The sequence below is a fragment of the Micromys minutus genome (assembly GCF_963924665.1).
Source record: "Micromys minutus genome assembly, chromosome: 30".
Taxonomy (NCBI): domain Eukaryota; kingdom Metazoa; phylum Chordata; class Mammalia; order Rodentia; family Muridae; genus Micromys; species Micromys minutus.
Window position 1 is genome coordinate 30,758,724 of NC_137965.1, and position 18,882 is coordinate 30,777,605.

The following is an 18,882-nucleotide window of genomic DNA, read 5'->3' on the forward strand; positions in this document are numbered from 1 at the left end:
CTTGAGTTGTCATAACAAAGCACTGTACACTGCTTGGCTGAAGGGGCCGGAGGGACAGCTCGGCGGTTTACAGAGACGGCTCAGCGGTTTACAGCGCCTGTCATTATTGCAGCAGTTCGGTCCCCGCACCCACACGGTGACTCACAGCCATAACTCCAGCTCCAGGGAATCCGATGGCCTCTCTGGCATCTGAGCACCAGGCAAAACATTTCCACATGTAAAATATTTTGAACGTTTTTCTCTTTGCTTATGTTTCTCCCACGCATGCTGACAGCAGCCCCCACTCCCTCTACTCCTCCCAGTCCTGTCCCCATCACCTTCCCACACAGCCAGCTCCCCAGAGCCACTACTCCTCCATTTCCCTTCTGAGAAGAACAGGCCTCTGAGGGATATCAGCCAAACACAGCATGACAAGAGGCAGTGGGACTGGGCCCACAGGGACTGTGATCTCTGTGCCAGTCTCTGTGAGCTCCCACGACTCCTCCTTAGTTGACATCTTCGGGCCATGTTCTCCTGGTGTCTACCCCTCTGGCTCCTACCATCCATCCTCCCCCTTTCCTGAGGTTCCCTGAGCTCTGCCTAATGTTTGGCTATGAGCCCCTGCATCAGCTCAATATACTCACACAAATAAAATTTAAAAATTTATTCCTTAAAGGAAGTTTTCAAAGGAGAGGGTTGGACAAGACATAGCACCCAAGGACACCTCATACCCCCCCAAGGACACCTCATACCCCCCCAAGGACACCTCATACCCCCCCAAGGACACCTCATACCCCCCCAAGTACACCTCATACCCCCCAAGGACACCTCATACCCCCCCAAGGACACCTCATACCCCCCAAGGACACCTCATACCCCCCAGAGCCTCCTACCAGCTGGGAAGGATGAGCCTGTGGTGGGCATTTCCCATTCAAATCAAATGTTTGCGGTCAAAATTAGAACCCCTATAAACTTTTCTTAACAATATAAACAAGCATAAGCTTTTCTCACAAGAAACAGATGTTTTATTAAACAGCGGTTGCAGAAGGAAAACATACAAAAGAGCCTAACTGTATATGATCTAATCACACAAAAGAACTCAGATTTTATTTCTCATGTAGCTTACAGAAGCTGGAAAAGGGGACAAAGATTACATTGGACGTTGGACAGGTCAAAGGAAAGCAGCCAGCACCTTAACCTAGGAGTTCTTCCATGAACTAATCGGCTTGAGCTGCTCTAACACAGTATTACCAACGGTTGACTACGGGACATGAGGCTCTCATAGTTCCCCCATAAGCTGGAAATCCAAGGTGAGACTATCAAACTGGTCAGGTTCTGGTAAGGGTTTTTTCTTGGTTTGCAGATGGCCTGTTGGTGTTCCCACATGGGACAGAAGACAACACCCTCTGGTGTCTCTGATCAAAAAACATATCAAAAAGGTCCACCTGTACCATGACTTCATTGATTTCATTTCAAAATACCATCACATTAAAGGGTTAGGGCTTCAACATACGAGTTTTGGGGTGGCACAAATGTCCAGACCATTAAAACACAAACACATATCTCAAGAGTAACTTTTTGTACAGCAGCCAGCAGTACTGAATTAAAACACTGTTTAGTTATATAAATATAGATGGTTTATTTTCAAGTAAAAAAAGTAAAAAATAGCTTCTCCCTGATCTGAAGTTCCTCATTCTTCAGTATCTCCAGCCCAAGCCTCAGCCTGTCTTACTAAATTTTTGCACTGTATCTTCACAACCAGGGAGGCAGTGTGGTACTAACTACTTTCCATGCCCTCTGTAATTTCTAGCAACCTAAAGACTCACCCTTTTCGTCCTCATCCCAACACAGATCTGTTGGGAGAAAGAGGCACCTGCTTTGCCTGCTTTGCCTGTTAGACTTAACATTCTATTTTCCTGGGACCTCAACTCAGGCTCAAAGCTCTATCTAGAAAAACAGACTCTGTAGTTCCAGTTCCATTCCATTGTATGTATCCAATGATATGTCCTGAACACTACACTAGAAATGAAATGCCAACCAAAAACCACCTTCATCCATAACCCTGATCTTCAATTCTGAGCATCCTCGGCTGATTTCAGACCATCGCTTCAAAAATCCACGGACTACTTTTGTTCTTTGGCTTTCAAAGGGAGAATATCATTACATGGCCCCACATACACAAAACGTGTTATAGGCAGATAGTTCCCTTTCTCCAGTTAATGATTTTCAGTATCATGATGGTACAGAAGCAATATCCATTCAACTAGGAATTGGGTCAAATAGTCATCTCTCCCTAGGCTGATGTAAGCAGGACAATAACTCTCACGATGCTGGGCGACAGGATCAGGCCATAGCTTCCAGGAAGCCATACAGTCAGGAGAGTGAACAACTGGGACTCCACATTATATTGTGCTGCTAAATGATCACATTTGGTAGGTCAAGTATATTAAATATATATTTTGTCTCAAGTGTTTCAACTCATGATGAGTTTATTGGGACATATGTCGTCCTAAGTCAAGAACACTTACACACATTCTCCATGCCTCTGAGCACTTCTGTGATAACCGTTTTAGCTTCTGTACGCACAGCGACAGCTTCAGGATGTTTCCTCTGAATGTATACTCTGATGTCGAATCAGAGAGGAGCTTCGACTGTATGCCTTACCACATCTGCTGCATTCATATGGCTTCTCTGAAGAATGACTTCTCTGATGTCGGATGAGGTCTGAGCCGCTACTGAATGCCTTCCCACATTCATTGCACTCATAGGGTTTCTCCCCAGTGTGACTCCTTTCATGTAGGATGAGGGATATGCGCTGAGTGAAGGACTTCTTACATATTTTGCACACGTATGGCTTCTCTCCAGTGTGAATTCTTTCATGCTGAGCAAGATGAGCGCTCTGGCTGAAGGCCTTCCCACACAGATCACATTCATAAGGCCTGTCCTCACTGTGAATTCTCTTGTGTCGGGTAAGAGATATTCGGTGACTGAAGGCTTTCCCACACTCTTCACACTGATAGGGCTTCTCTCCAGTGTGAATTCTTTGATGTTCACTAAGAAATGACTGGCGGCCAAAAACTTTGCTACATTTATTGCATTTGAAAGGCTTCTCTTCTGAATGGATGTTGAGATGAACTTTAAGGTTTTTCATTCCACCAAACATCTTCCCACATTCCTTGCACTCGATGAGCTTCTTTTTCCTTTTATGAACTTTCTGGTGCTGAATAAAGGAAGCAAGGCGGTTGCACACCTTCTCACACTTGTTGCACTTAAACTGCTTCTCCCCACTATGAACTCTTAGGTGCAGAATAAGGGTCGAAAGGCGTCCAAAGTCTTCCTGACATTTATCACATTTGTAGGGGTTCCCTGAAGTGTGACTTCTCTGGTGAAGCATTAAGGCTGAGATCCTGCTAAAGGACTTCCCGCATTTCCTACATGTGAAAGGGTTTTCTGATGGGCAAGTTGTCTGCCTGGGACTCTGAATTAAGGCCGTCTTACTTTCACGACTTTTCTTTCCAATACAAATTCTTTCGTGCACAAGGACTGGCTTCTTTTTGAAGCCTCTCCCATATTTGTTGTATTTCTGTATTTTCTTTCTGTTGTGGATCCTCTTATGAAGTAACAGGGATGACACCTGGCTGAAGGCTTTCCCACACTTTCCGCACTGGTGGAAGCTATCAATGGTGTGATTAGTATGGTGCACACTAAGAGATGGACATAAATCTGGAGCCTTCTCATGGTGAAAACTTTCCTTTCCATTATGAGTTCTTCTATGTATCATAAGAGTTAACTTTCTATTAAAAATGTCCCCACACTGATCACACTCATAGCTTTTATTCCGATTGTGAGTTCTCTGATGAAGAATGAGGGACAAGATCTGCCTGAAAACTTGTTTACAAGTACTGCATTCATATGGCCTCTCTCCGGTGTGAAGGTCTCGATGAAGTTTAAGAGATAAGCTTCGGAAAAAGGTTTTCCCACAACTATTACACTTTAAAGATTTCTTGCCTGAATGTCCTTTCTTGGGTTTTCCTGGGACTGAATTCTTGCCATGTTTTGCCTTCTCTGTGGGAACCTTTTGTTGTGAAGAAGCTGATTTCTTACAGATGCTTTGCCCAGATTTGTTAAATTGATTTGACGGTAACTTCTTGGTTTCATACTTAGACCCTGATTCTGAAAGACACCAAGAAATTAGGATTAGTTTTCCTGTGGTGAAGAAACAAAACTCGTGTAATAAAACAGGAGTCATTATAATTATACACTAAAAGCATATTCTTGAATAGCAAATCCTGAAAACCACAAACATTTAAAACAGTAAAAACTTTAAATTAAGAGAAACAGGGAAAAACTCCAAGGAAACAGAGTAACATATTAAGCTAAAAAGAATGACTCTATTCTTTAGTGATCAAATTGGAGTAGAACACATTGGTCTGAAATGGCTCAAAATAATTACTTGTGCTGATAACAGTGCTGTCATGTCTGAATTCCAGGCAATCAGGAGGCTGAGTCAGGAAGATCCTGAATTCAAAGTCAGCTCAGCACATATGCATATATGCATGTGCAATGTGATAAGAAACTGACTCAAAATTAAAAGAAAAAAAATTGCCTTTAAAACAATTCTTTTCTGAAATAGTAATTACTTATGTAGTATATTGACTATAGACCTTAATTTTGGGGGCACAATAAACAGCATAAGCTTTAAAACGGTGCCATTCAATACAGTAGCAACTAGTCACATGTACTGAGTGGGTACCTAAAATGTGACTGGTATGATATGGGTATACAGTAAGCTGTGAATGAGAAGGGCTATATCCAGCCTGAGTATGGCAAACATGGCTCTAATAGGAGCCCTTCTCCTAACCCCTGTCCCCTGTAAACCCTTAGATTACATTCCTAAAGCTAGCCACCAAGGACTATTCCCTCCTCTAAGGCTAACACAGTCTGGGTATCAAAGTAATGAAGTGCAGCGATCAAAAGCTGCCTTTGGCTCACCTAATTAACACAGCCAGTTAAAATTAAACACCTCATCCTAACACAGGGGTTTCCCCTTTACCTTTATAAACCGCCATTTTCCTATGTGCCCCATCTGTCTCCTCTCTATCTGGAGGCAGTCCTTTGTCCCTCTGGGACAAATCCCCTTTCTCCTGATTCCTTGTTCCCTTCCCCTTCTCCCTCATTCACTGTCTCCTGTTTGTTGTCTCTTATTCCCTGCCCTCTATCCCCCTGGGGCAAATAAATCTCCTTTGTGCTGAGAACTTGGTCTTGGTGTGCCCTGTGCCAACACCAAACCTTCCAGCGAAGATGTTCCATTAAAAAGGCATGCAGAACATCATCTCACTGTAGGAACACTAATTGCATTCTGTAGCATTTGGGTAATACCAGATTAACAAAACTATTAAAGAGAGGCCCTGCCTCTCTTTAAAGATGGTAACACTATAAAAACTCTGCAAGAGTCCTGACTGACTATCTTTCTGTGACCCATTATGTTCTTTAAATTAGATACCACTGGGTAGACCAGTTTGCCACCAAGTTTGACCTATATTTGATCTTCTGGACCAAGGTACAGAACAACCTTCAAGTTGTCCTTTCATCCCCAAATCTGCACTTTGGTGCATGTGCATGTATGTGTAATGTAATTTTTTAAATTTATTTATTTATGTATATGAGTACACTGTAGCTGTCTTCAGACACACCAGAAGAGGGCATGGGATCGCATTACAGATGGCTGTGAGCCACCATGTGGTTGTTGGAAATTGAACTCAGGACCTCTGGAAGAGAGAAGCTAGACCTCTTAACGGCTGAGACATCTCTCCAGCCCTACCATGTAATTTTTATTTTATTTTATTCTATTTTTTTAAGATTACCATGTAATTTTTTTAAAAATTAAATGAAATAGATACAATTGCTACCTGACAGGATTTTCATGAGAACTATGAATAATAAATACAAACTTTCTGGTCCATACTGTCTCCTTCATCTGTTAATTCTGGTGTTCAAAGACCCGATAACTGAAGCTATTGGTTTATTATTGATGTTGGGTCATTAAGAACAAAAAGGACAAGACTCTTCAAAGTTTCTTCAATTATTGTATTTTAGAAGATGTGATTATCTCAATTGCCAACTAGATACCTGAGAGACAAGCCTCTGGGCTTGTGAAGGATATTTTGATTGGAATAAATGAGCAAAGATCCTCCCATTGTTGGGTGTTACATAGCACTTTCCTCTGGGATTAAAACCATTCATCTGGGAAAGAAGCTCATTAAGACACAGAACGTAGGAAAGCAGGAGAAAACAGTATGTTGTAAAGGTTCAATAAGACACAGGATATTAAAATGCACGCAAAGCATCCCATCATGCAATGAAACTCATTAAGATACAGGAAGTTCTAAGGAGAGATAAAATCATATTATCTTGCAGAGAAGCTTGTTAAGTTCAGAAAGCAAACATCAAAGACTTTAAGAAGTTCCTGAAACTGAACAAATACATTAGGTTTTTCCCTCCTTGAATACATGCAAGCAGTAAAGGTTCCTGAAAGACTTTCTCAAACAAAAGAGGCTCAGACTGAAAGGATAAAAAATATATAGCCTAACCCCTCCAAGGACCTCAAGCTACCTCACTCTAAAGGAGCCCTAACTCTCACTCCTTAGAGGCCCTAAATACCTCAAATTCCAGACCCAGTCTCTGCCAGTAAGTAGATATAAGGTCACACTTACTGTTCCGGAGCTGCTTTCTGTATGAAACTGGGTGAAAGGGCGTAGGACAGGCCCCTAGATACCTGAGCCGGGCCTAGTAAGTTAAGAGATAAGCTGACTGACTGCTTCTCTGGCCTCTGCAAACCACTCACACAATAGAAACCCCCGCCCTAGTGACATATCTTGACCGCCATTGCCACCCCCACCCAGGAGACCACGCAAACACAGACCTCTGAGAGTATAGGTAAATTATTGGTTTGTGATTCACGGGTTTTGCTATAAAATGATTGGTTTGTGATTTGCAGGCTTTGTCACGATTGGCCGGCTTTGTTGTGAGCCATATAAAATCTGTTCTGATTCTGCCCTTGTGGTCTGCAGCCCTCTACTCCAGCATGGTGTACGGTTGTGGGCCCCAGCCCGCTTGGAATAAAAACCCTCTTGCAGTTTGCATCAAGACTTTCTCGTGAGTGACTTGGGGTGTCGCCTTTCCTGGGAGGTGCGGAGAACCCGCACTTTGAGGGTCAGAAGATCCCGACCCGGGAGTCCATCCTTTCAAGACTACCTGAGCTACCTGCAAGAGATACTCCCAACCTATTAGGTAGACAAGGCAACTTGTACAGTATGCTCCAGTGTTACAGCCTTTGTGAGCTGTTTCTTGTGTTGCTGTGTAACCGTGTCCTCCAAGACTGAAACATTCCGTTCTGTTTGGAAGGTCTTTGGGCTGGATGATAAATACCTCAAGATACCATCAGGAAGTGCCCGAAACTGATTAGATTTACAAGGCCTCCTCCCCGCCAGAGTAAATAATAAAAGTTGAGAGTCCCTCTCAAACAAAGGAAGCTGAGGTACAAAGAACACTTTGAAACTAAATCAGCTGCCTGGAAGAAACAGAAACCAGCTGAGCTGCCTGGAAGCTTAGATCAGAGTCACTTGGAAAGGACACCCTCCAACCTGTTGAACTGTCTGCAGGCTATGTGGTATGTTCCAGGTTTCCCAGTTTCTGTGGGCTGTCACTCATGGTGGGGTCGGCTTGAGTGATGCAGCTGTATTTCAGTCCTTTCTGCTCCTGTAAGTAATTCCTCACCCACACTCCTGTTAAGTAACTCCAATAAAACTCATTGGTTTATCAAGTTGGGTTCTGGTGGTATCCTTAAGTTGGTCTGTCATTGGTTCCCATCTGGGGTGAGCAGATGCTTGTCCACCTTGAAGGGACTCAAGACATGCCACATCTGTCTCCTCTCTATCCAGAGGCAGTCCTTTGTCCCTAATAAAGCTGCCTTGCTTATGGTGTCTCTTCCCAGCAATAGAACAGTGACTAAGACACCTCTTTCCCTTAAGTTGCTTTCGTCAGAGCGTTTTACTACAATTGACAGGAAGGTAATTAAGAGAGCAGACTAGCCATACATGTTTTATCAAAATAGCAATGTGTGACTTTGAAGTACCTATCCAGCCCTTGTTGGATGCACTGTGCAATGGACAGTCTAGGACGTCTTCCCCTTTCTCAAGTCTGAAGGGTTTTGAATGGTGAAGCAAATGCTGCTTCATGAGTGCTGGGTAGAAAGTTCCTGCAACTGTCCAATACCCGGTAATAACTATCAGAACCATGAAAGAAATGAAGCATCTGGTAAAATGAGGAGTTAAAGTAACATAAAATCTCGCCCTGAAGCCACGGGATCAGATAAACAAGAAGTCCGGCTCCTCAGGGCTCACAGAACATGGTGGAGAAGGGGGTAGAAAGAATGTAAGAGTCAGGACAGAGAGGAGCATGGTCATTATACTCATAAATTCACTGCAGCTGTGGTCTCCTGCCCAAGTTGAAGCCAGCAAGATCAGTCAGCATTCTAGCAAGCAACACTAAGGAGAACATGGTGGTTCACAACAAACAAAACAAACAGAAAGTGGAAGGGGACAGCCGAGGGCTCAGGGGCGCTGGGAAGGCTGAGATATTGGAAGGACCTGTACTCAGCACAAGAAACCTCAAGAACACAGTTTCAGCACAAAAGGGAGGGACGAAAAAGCAGGAAATAAGAAACAAAGACAGGAGACAGACAGAGAACTAGGGAAAAGGGGAAGGAACAAGAGGCATAGGAACAGGTATTTGTCCCACATCTGGATAGAGGAAACAGATGTGGCCCACAGGCAAAAGGCACTTTAAAAGGCGAAAGGCCGGGACAACATCTCTTTTTAGAACAAAATAAATCGTAGTAGTAGCTGCCCCTGTTCTCCAGGGCCTGTGACTTTTGAGCCCTGGGTTTCTGAGCAAGATTATATATAATCTAAGGCATGGATTTCCCTTTGTGGACGCAAAGCCAGTGGGAGTGGCTGGTTACTTCCCAAACCTTCGGGGCAGCAGTACACTAGTGGGCATACCTTGTCTAGCAGGTTGCTACTGCTTTGGCCTCTTTGTATTACGTAACTATCTGGGGTTTGAGTGTGGAAATGTTCCCAGAAGGGCTCGTGTATTGAACATTTGGTCCTTGGCTTGTGGGTTTAATCACTAACAAGGGACTAGACAGTGAGAGCTCATCTGCTTTCGTTGGTAGGTTAGTCCCTTGATGGATTCCTAGTAGCCTGGCAGTGTTGAGAGGTGGTGGACTGGAGACAAGCCTTGAAGAGATAACCCTGGTCTCCAGCCCTTCCTGTCATCTCCTCTTCCTCTTCCTGGAACCAGTGCAGCTGAGCCAACCGTGCCCCACACCATGGGCTAAACACAATGGATCCAGTCAGTCCTGAACTGAACCCTCTCAAACCAGAAACCATATTAATCTCTCTCTTTTATGCTGTATTTGTTGGTGACTGGAAAGTGAAAGACACTCTTAGAAGTTCATAGTCACTAAGAGCTGCATATGGAGAAAGTGGCCTTTCTCCATAGCTTAGACCCAGCTCCTGGTATGGTGATCTGCAGAAAAATTCAATGAGTGCTATTTTAAAGACTCAAATTAAACAATGTTTAACTGGGTCAACCAAAGAGGAATTCATCCACAGAGGGAACAAGTAACCCAAAGGGAGCCAGAAAGAACAATCACAGAGGAGATGACACTTCAGGAGTGACAGAGTCATGCAAGTATGAGCTTCATCATCGTGACGTTGTCATCAGAGAAATCAGCCGACACCTCTTCTGATGGAAAATAAGAAAGTGGAGTCATGGGGCACTAGAGGGAAGGAGGGTGAAGGCCCAGGTTTTGGATGCAAAGGCAGACTGAGTTTCACCCTGGGTCTGTGAAGTCACGGGCTCTCTGGACAGCAGTGCCCCATTTACCTAATGCAGCCTAACCCCCCAGTTTTCAGGAGGAACCTGTATCTCAAAGCACTGTTGGAAACAGGCAAAGTAAACTTACTCTAAGAACAACCATTTCATTTCAGACTCCATTTAACAGGGAGAAACTAAATTCAACGCCCCAGGCCCTAGGGGAGCTAAGGATTTCCCAGCTGAACAGCTTTTATTATGAGGAAACAGTTGTCTGAGTCCAGACATCTCAAGGACATTTCCTTCTTGCTGGCAGGGTCAAACTAAGTTTATGTTCCCAGGCCTACAAACCCTACTCCTAACCTGTTCAGTAAAAACTCCCGGCTCAACCGCCCATAAAAATAATTTCTAAATTTCAAGTTCTCCTTTCCCAGCCCTGGCTTCTGAAATGACAACTCTGAGACAAATTGATTATTATTAAATGCCTAGGTTATAAATTCTGGCTCATTCCCTAACTAGCTCTTAACTTATTAACCATTTAATCTAGCCTATGTGCACTACTTGGTTAGTTACCTGTCCTCCAGTCCTGGCCAGCACCTTCTTTCTCATCTCAGCATCTCCCTGAGTGCGTCTCCAAGTTGCTCTGCCCACTAGTTTACACCCATTTCCCATCTCATATCTCACGGCCCTCCCCACTTCTCTCTAAAAGAATATAAGAACTATTTCCCAGAATCCTCTCCCTTCCTGCCAGTGTCCCACCTCCTATTTCCTGCCTCAGCGATGGGCCATCGGCTTTGTTATTGACTGGAGGTGCTTACAAGAGATTCTCTCTACAAACCCCTTATGTCAAAATATGACTGGGCGGTGCTGCCGCCCACGCAGCTCCCTCCCACTCTGTGGTTCTGTCCTTTAAACATGCTGTGCAGCTTCTTCCCAGTCGGAGCTCAGCTGAGTCTGTCTGCAGCCCTCGTGCCTCAGTAGCAGCTTGAGTACAATAAACTTTTGTCATCTGTACTGACGACTGTTTGAGTTTATGTTGGACTTAGGGAGACCCACACACACAACAACACCCAGTAGAGACTAAATGAACATTTGTTATTCTCATCCTAAGGCCTCATACTGAGCTCTGACCTCTCTGCACAGGCCTGAGGCTTTGCCATGTGTCTTGAGGAAGTCCCCTTGGCTGTGCATTCAGATACAAGGCAGGTGTGGTGGTTTGAGGAAAAGAAGCTCTGGCATGTAATCCCCGAAGTGAGCTTCTGTGTAACCAGAGGAAGGGTTGAGAGACCAGGATCAGGCCTTGAGGCATGAAGAGGAGTGTTAGATAGTAAACGGTTCAGTGTATGCAAGAGCCAAACGGGATTGGGAGTATTAAAGGGAAGGGGGGTTAAAAAACAACTGCAGAGGACTTTTAGAGTGAGGGTAAGACAGATAAGGAGAGAGGACTGGAGGAGGGAAGGGGGGGAGAGGGAGCACTCACATGAGCTGGATGGCTGGGAGGAGACCATGTCTGATATAAATACTTCAAGGAGTACTGGGATACATGGTGAGGGCCTGGGATTCCGTCTGGTTTTGTGGTTGAAGTTCTTGGGCTGGGATTTGTGTCCTTAAAGTGTTCCTTCACCCTTCCTGCCCTGTGACATCTATGAGCTGGCTCGTCATTAGATGCTACATCTGCTAGAATCTTCCTCCTAGGATTTCCGCCTCTCAGGACTGTGTGTGATACATTTCTGTTGTTTTCCAACAGCCCAGTGCTTGGATGACTTCGGCACCTTCGAAGCCTGATGACAAGACACAAGCCTTGGTTCTCAGTCACTCACCGGGGCCCCGGCGCTTTCTTGATGGCTCCACCATCCAGGGTGCTTTCCCCTTCTCCAACAAGGCAATGAGATTCGGTCTCCGGCAAGCAAGTCCTACATGTGGGACAAATACCAGAACCAGCCATTAAGTGGGCACCAGTGACGTCAGAGCCAAGTCCTGTGTTAATAAAATGTGGGTTCACCATCACAGTGGGAATACACTGTGACCCAGGCATACGATATGAGGGACGGGATGGGGGATGGTAGGAATAAGGGTAGGCATGGTAATCTCCTTTTCTATTTTTTGGGGGGAGGTAAGGTTTCGAGACAGGGTTTCACTGTGTAGTCCTGGAACTTACTCTGTAGACCAGGCTGGACTTGAACTCACAGAGATCCACCTGTCTCTGCCTTCTCAGTTCTGGGATCAAAGTCAAGTGCCTGAGGACAAAGTTATTTCTAAGAAATGTAGCTGGCACTCAGCTCCTAAAAACTTTGACCCTCCAAAATGGTGTCTTTCATATGCTAATGAGGCAGCAGGTGTCCAAGAGCTCTTCAAAATTAGCCAAAGAAATCAACAGTGATTATAATTTGGCCTCCATCCTGTCTCCTAACTTCACAGGAGGGCTGGCAAATTGAATCAGTTCCTGACTGATCAATCAAACCAATGTAATGAGGCCTGTATGAGCCCAAAGAAAGGGTTCAGGGAGCATCAAGGTTGATGAATTCATGGGGACTCTGCACTGTTCCTCCCCAACTGTTCACCTCTCCATGGGCAGCCTCTACAGCATCTTTTATGCTGAACCAGCAAACTCTTCTTTAAAAAAATTTATTTATTTTATGTATATGAATACACTGTAGCTGTCTTCAGACACACCAGAAGAGTGCACTGGATTCTATTACAGATGGTTGTGAACCACCATGTGGTTGCTGGGAATTGAACTCAGCACCTTTGGAAGAGCAGCCGTTGCTCTTAACCACCAAGCCATCTCTCCAGCTCCCTGAACTGGCAAGCTTAAAGCACATAGCTGAGTCCTAACAAACGTGGAGGAGGGCAGTTTGTGGGAAGCTCCAACCTACAGCTAGTTGGGGAACTCCAGAGGTCTGGACTTGTGAGTGGTGTCTGTGATGGTTTAAATATACTTGGCCTAGGGAGTGGCACTATTAGAAGGTGTGACCTTGTTGGAGGAAGTGCATAACTGTGGGGGACTTTAATACCCTCCTCCTAGCTGCCTGAGGACAGTCTTCTCCTAGTGGCCTTTAAATAAAGGTATAGAACTCTCAGCTCCTCCTGCACCAGGCCTGCCTGGATGCTGCCATGCTCCTGCTTTGATAATGGACTGAACCTCTGAACCTGTAAGCCAGCCCCAATTAAATGTTCTTTATAAGAGTTGCCTTGGTCATGGTGTCTTTTCACGGCAGTAAAACCAAACCTAAGACAGAATCTGAGGTAGGGACAGTCTTGTGACACTGAGTCCTTAATCTGTGGATCCCGCACTGACCCAGGTAGAGAGTATCAGAATAACAACGTCAGCCTGGTGTTCAAGTACGAACTGTTCAGTATTGGGGTAGCCTCATGCTCTGATATCAGACTATCCTGGGCTCAGATGGTTAAGTGTGAGAGTTGGTTTTAATTTTTCACATAGAAAAGATGAAAGCTAAGTTATATACAGTAGAGTTGTTTAATCTAACTCTATAAAATAAATTATTTTTCTGAACACAGGGTCAGGTGCTTCTAGCACAAGGTCTCACACTGTCATCTTTCAGCACGAAATCACCCTCATTCTATGATCCATTGGTATGTTGGACCTCCGTTCAAGGTTCTGAGGCCAAAAAGTACATGTATTTAAAAAGCAAGTCGTATATACGTTATACTACTTACAGCAAATATAAGCTATAGATAGATAGATATACGTATACATATGATCCAAAGAGACAGACGAGATGAGCTCCAGCCTTATAATGTACATCGGACTAAAGCACTGAAATGTGCAGCAACGGTGAACCTCAGAACACTATACTAAATGAGAAGGCCATACAGTTATGACTCCATTTGTACACAGGGCTCAGATTAGCACATCCAAAAGGATAGATGACGGCTAGGGACTTCCCACTCTCACAGGATATACAGACACTGGAAATGAATTGCCGTTAACTACCAGGTTTCACTGGAGAGTAGTAAAAAAGGTTCCAAAATTGATTGTGGTAACTGATGTCTAACTCTGTGACTACAGTAAAAAGCCAACCAACTGTGTAACTTAGAAACAGACACCGACAAAACATACACATGCACACAAACACACACACATACACACATACACTCACAACTTTTTTTAAAAAATGCACACAACTTCCATTTTCCTGAAAAGACAGTAAATGACACATGCCCTTTACATGCTGGTTCTGGATTTCTGACCGGGGCTGTGGTGGGGAACGTGACACCTTACCAACTGAGACCAGATTGTGATAGTTCTCCAACATGACATCTTCGTACAAATCCTTCTGACTGGGACTCAGCCATTCCCATTCCTCCTGTGAGAAGTAGATGGCTAAGTCCCCAAAAGTCACTGGTGCCTGAAATGAAAGAAAATTACAAGTCTATTTAACCATGAGCTTCATACGTGCTTCCTGCCTGACTAGAGAAAAGCAGTAACCTCAGGAAACATGTCACATCAGGGATTCTGAGACCAAGAACCCCCAGAGGCATTAAATAATTCTAATAGCACGTAACATAATAAAGTAATAAGATAAGAAAACTGTTATTAAAGGCCATGATGCTTTAAAATACAACAAAGCCATTTGGAGTCACTGGTTTTTATCTGGAGTCGCTGGTTTTTATCCTGGAGGCATTTTTGTCTCTAAGTACCCAACTGTACTGGCTTGGTCAGTAGCCACGGTTGGCAGTGGTAAGGCCTTGCCCAGGGGATCAGAGTAATACCACACAAGAGGAAACCGAGGCCTAGGGAGGTGAGGTAATTATCAAACGGTGGAGCTGGCACTCGTAAAGTCTGCCTCCTTCCAAATTAAATCCGTTCTTTAATCCGGTTACCAACGGTTCATCACAGCATAGGAAGATGGTGTGTATGGGATGGGCGGCAGTGGTACACGTGCATTTCAGTGTGTGTGTGTGTGTGTGTGTGTGTGTGTGTGTGTGTGTGTAAGGGCGCACACATGCCAACAGACAGAGGACCGAGGTCAGGGTTTCCCACTGCCTCTCTCTATTACTGAACCTGACCTTTATTTCTTCTTGTCTGACTTTTTGTTTAACATCTATTTACTTATTTATGTGTACATGGAGAGATATGTACCACGGTGCAAGGTGGATGTCAGAGGACAATTTGGAGGTCAGTTCTGTCCTAGCACAATGTAACGTCTTGGGAGTCAACCTCAGGTGGCCAGGCTTACTGGACGGATCCTGCCTTGATCCCCCTGCCTCAGCACTAAGCACTTTACTGCCATCTTCCTCAGCTCCAGGAAAACTTAACTTGTATAGAGTAGCTTGGTCCCACGCTGCGTTGGCTATTGGTATTGCTCCCATAAAAATGGGTGTGGGGGAGGGGCGCATGTACAAAATGTAAAATAAACTGTGTGGGACCATAATAAGCCCAGATCATAGTCACCATGTACCTTGGATTTTGACTTCCCTCCGGCTGCAGGCATCCTTTCCTCTCACCTTTGACGGTCCACATTCAGACTGAGGCACAGAACTAGCAGGAAAGAGACATCATGAAGCTCAAGAGCCTTTGGAGTGGCCCTGAAGTCTCCAGTCCCCAGTCGCCTCTCCCAGGCCAAGGCACCGGAAATGAGCACCACCCCCAGCCCCATTAGCGTCAGGAAGGGGCAAGAAGAGAATCACACAACATTGTCTGTTCCTATGATCACGGTAGGCTCCAGATGAAGAAAGTACACCTGGCCACCCATCTGATGGCAGGTGACCGCAGGTGTCAGGCACTGTAATGAGACTCAAGGCTGGAACGTTCTCCCAGAGTTAGCACACCCAGGGAGGCTGCATAACAAAAACCATGTGCTGGGGCTGGCGCGGAGCTCAGCTGGTAGAGTGGGGTGGCCTCACGTGCACTAAGCCCCCGGTTCCACATCCAACATGACATAAGCTAATGGTAATGCATGCACACCCTGAAGTGTAAAACGAGGACCAGAGAGAGATGCAGGAGCTGGGAAAGGCCTCTCTGAGGTGCCAGTGAGCTCAAGTCTGACTGTAGTAAGCATGCGAGCCACAAGGAACAGGGAAGACAACTTTCTAGGTACAGCCAAGGCCCTGCGCTAAGCACGGGCTTGATGTGCAGACATCATAAGGCTGTGTGCAGCCAGGAGGCGGAGGGCCTGAGGTGGGGTGGCACATGCCCTTAATCCCAGCCAGGGCTGTACAGAGAAACCTCCTACCCACCTGGATATCCTACCCCACTACCCCCCATTCCCCCCTTCCATCTCCAGCCTCTGGGGAAAGGGGGGGTGTGCTAAGACAGAGTGAGCTGAGGCAGGCTGGGACCAGATCAGGAAGTCGTCAGCGAGCAGATTCTGTGATAAGATGTTGCTGGGGGAAAGGTGGGAGGAACTGAGCAGGAGAGAGACCAATCAGACTTTCTACTTGACAAAATCTTATGCTACATGACATAAAAACAGCTTTGGTGACCGTGGAGAAAACCCGTGGTGTGGCAGAGTCAGTCACTAGGCAGCTGTATCAAAAATGTGGGCAAACTGGCGTACGGACTAAGGAAACCTCTTTACCTTTGTCTACAAGAGTCTCCATCCTGGATTTAGGAAGCAGTGCCTGGCCATGCTCCCCGCCCCCCCTTTTTGAGACAGTCTCACTGTGGAAGCCTGTCCTGGAAATCTATTCGTAGACCAGGCTAGACTTGGATTCACAGAGATCCACCTGCCTCTGTCTCCCAAGTGCTACTGTGTGCTAGCATTAAAAGTGGCTGGCCTGGGTCCCTTGTGCCCACTCCCACCTCCCTTCCACTGAAGTTACCCTGCTAAGGAAGACACCCAACGGGTTCCACAGGTCAGGGTAGGGTGCAGCTTCCCGTTGGGACCATACTTGGGCAGACGCCAAGAAGCCAGGAGTAAAGAAGTGGGGTGCACCACTACTCAAACCGGAACCCCTGCTAAAGGTGGAAGACGGCCAAATTCCAAAGTCCTTTGGAATTCACCACTACAGTCCTACCTGTACACAGGCCAACAGCACAACACAAAACCTGCACTCTCAGCACTATAACAAAGGCCAGACGCTATACTGCATTCAGTATGGCCCAAGCATTATACAGGACATTTCACCTGTATAATTTTATATCCCATTTAGCCTTTCCATCAACACTCTGATGGGCGCCATTTATCCCTTTTTACAAAAGGAAAAGTCTCATCCTTAACAGGTTCAGTTTCCCAGAGCAGGCCATCACATCTCCTCCTCTAGAGGAGCCCGTTGCCACGGTAACAAATGAGATGAGGTGCAATCACACACTGGCACACACTCACAAAGCCACTGTCATCTGGTGGCTCACAGTATCTCTAGACTTTGATAATCAAAATCATCCTCTCTCTCTCTCTCTCTCTCTCTCTCTCTCTCTCTCTCTCTCTCTCTCTCTCTCTCTCACACACACACACACACACACACACACACACACACACACACACACACAGCCGCACAGCTAGGGACAACAGAGAGCTCAGAACTGTGTCCCCACACCCTGGGCCTGTGGTGGCTTCCCTTTCCCACTGCGCCACTAATCAGTTCCCATACGGTCACCTGTTCCTGGGCCCCACGGGCCGAGTGCCCCCAGACTATGATAACAGCCCCATCAGTCTGTCACACTCAGTGTGACAACCGCGATGTTCAGAACTCAGTCCCTACGTCCACTAGCGGCCCCTTCCCGTGGTGTCTTCCTTAGTACAGGTCACACCACGCAGTCGGTGGTATTCACACCTGTTTGTTGCGGCCCACAGGCCCAGTCAGTCTCCGTGTCTCTCTCTCCGTCTCTCTGTCTCCGTCTCTCACACACACATAGACGTACACACACGCACACACTCACTCGCACACACACGCACACTCACACGCGCGCACACACACACACACACACACACACACACACACACACACGCCATCAATCATTCCCACTGAAGGCTGGCTGTCACCAGATTCCTCACCTGTCTCCTGCAGCGTCCCCCGCCTCACAGCTGCCACAGAACTGCCAGCAACTGAGTCCCCGCGCCTGCGCACTCGCCTCCCGGACCCACAGGGATCCCTTCGGGGCCTCTCCCCCATCCCCCCGCCCCTCGTGCACGACGTAGGCCGGTGCGGCCCCGCCCCCAGGGCTTCCCCGGGAGCGCGGAGCCACGCCCCGTGACGCAAACCAGACGCTGCTCACGCAGAGCCCCAGAGACTGCGCGAGGCCACGCCCTTGGCTAATTTGCATAGCGCGTGCGTGGACTCCTCTGCGGACGCCGGGACGCGCTCGCACGCTCAGCGCTTTTCTAACGGGAGCCGCCAAACTCGGTAACATCCTTACGGCATTCCTCCATTCCGGGGTGCTTCTCCTAGGGTTCCACACCTCGGCCTCACGCCATGCGCAACCGCGAGCTTGTGCCGCCAGCCTCAGGCTTTGGCTAGGGCCTGGATGTCCACGCCCAGAACCTGAAGGAAGGGTGTTTCCCCCTCGTTGTCGCCTGTCCGGAGACCTTGTGACCCTGAGATGGGAGGACAGATTTTCTTCTGTGGCTGTTCCGAAAGCCATGGGGAAATGATGGACGCGGGAGAAGGAAGGCCGGCGTACTACCTTGGGGTTTGAAGACTCCCCACAGCACAATTACTCCCTCCCAAGCTATAAACCTGAAATTTTCTAGGAATCTCAGTAGAAATCCCACTTAAAGGGGAAGGACCTGTTCTAAACCTCTTGAGCAACTCTAATTATTTCTGGTTCTACTTTATCAAATTATAACCACATCCAAGCCACTTCCGGAGCCACCCACCATTTTACCCAGAAAAAAAAGAGGTGGGAGTAATACTTGAGGAATTAATATACCTGAGGAATCACCAGGGTAAGAGTAGACTCCACACCAGACCGTGTTATGGCACCCCGTATGTCATTGGCGTGTGCATAAGTGAAAAGCTTTCAGCTGCACAATTCAGCACACCCAACCTGCATATAAACATAACAAGTGCCTAGAGAAAGGGAAGGGACTTATTTAGATCTTCAGTCAAGACAGTGATGAG

The 18,882-nt window shown here is 46.3% G+C and overlaps 1 protein-coding gene across 2 annotated transcripts; it reads right to left on the minus strand.

Moving 5' to 3' along the window:
- Window positions 1-1,049: 1,049 nt before the first annotated feature.
- ZNF667 (zinc finger protein 667) lies at window positions 1,050-17,919 on the minus strand. Of its 2 annotated transcripts, none has more exons than XM_080941790.1 (5): window positions 17,817-17,919; window positions 15,282-15,361; window positions 14,102-14,228; window positions 11,679-11,771; window positions 1,050-4,152 (listed from the first exon to the last, which is right to left on the minus strand). In XM_080941790.1, exons 2-5 carry the CDS (start codon window positions 15,312-15,314, stop codon window positions 2,576-2,578), a joined length of 1,830 nt encoding a protein of 609 aa, XP_080797916.1. In that variant the 5' UTR covers window positions 15,315-15,361; window positions 17,817-17,919; the 3' UTR covers window positions 1,050-2,575. The 2 variants fall into 2 exon arrangements, with proteins under 2 accessions (XP_080797916.1, XP_080797917.1); XM_080941791.1 differs by lacking the exon at window positions 17,817-17,919 and adding an exon at window positions 17,596-17,631.
- Window positions 17,920-18,882: the final 963 nt, after the last annotated feature.

What these genes read in the sequence shown, in the direction of transcription:
- ZNF667 (XM_080941790.1), bottom strand. Translation starts at nt 15,314, where the DNA reads ATGCCTGCAGCCGGAGGGAAGTCAAAATCCAAG. An exon ending in TCACAATCTGGTCTCAGTTG is followed by an intron (nt 11,772 to 14,101) that starts GTAAGGTGTCAC and finishes TCCCACATGTAG; the next exon opens with GACTTGCTTGCCGGAGACCG. An exon ending in AAGAAAGCGCCGGGGCCCCG is followed by an intron (nt 4,153 to 11,678) that starts GTGAGTGACTGA and finishes GGTGTCTTTCAG; the next exon opens with AATCAGGGTCTAAGTATGAA.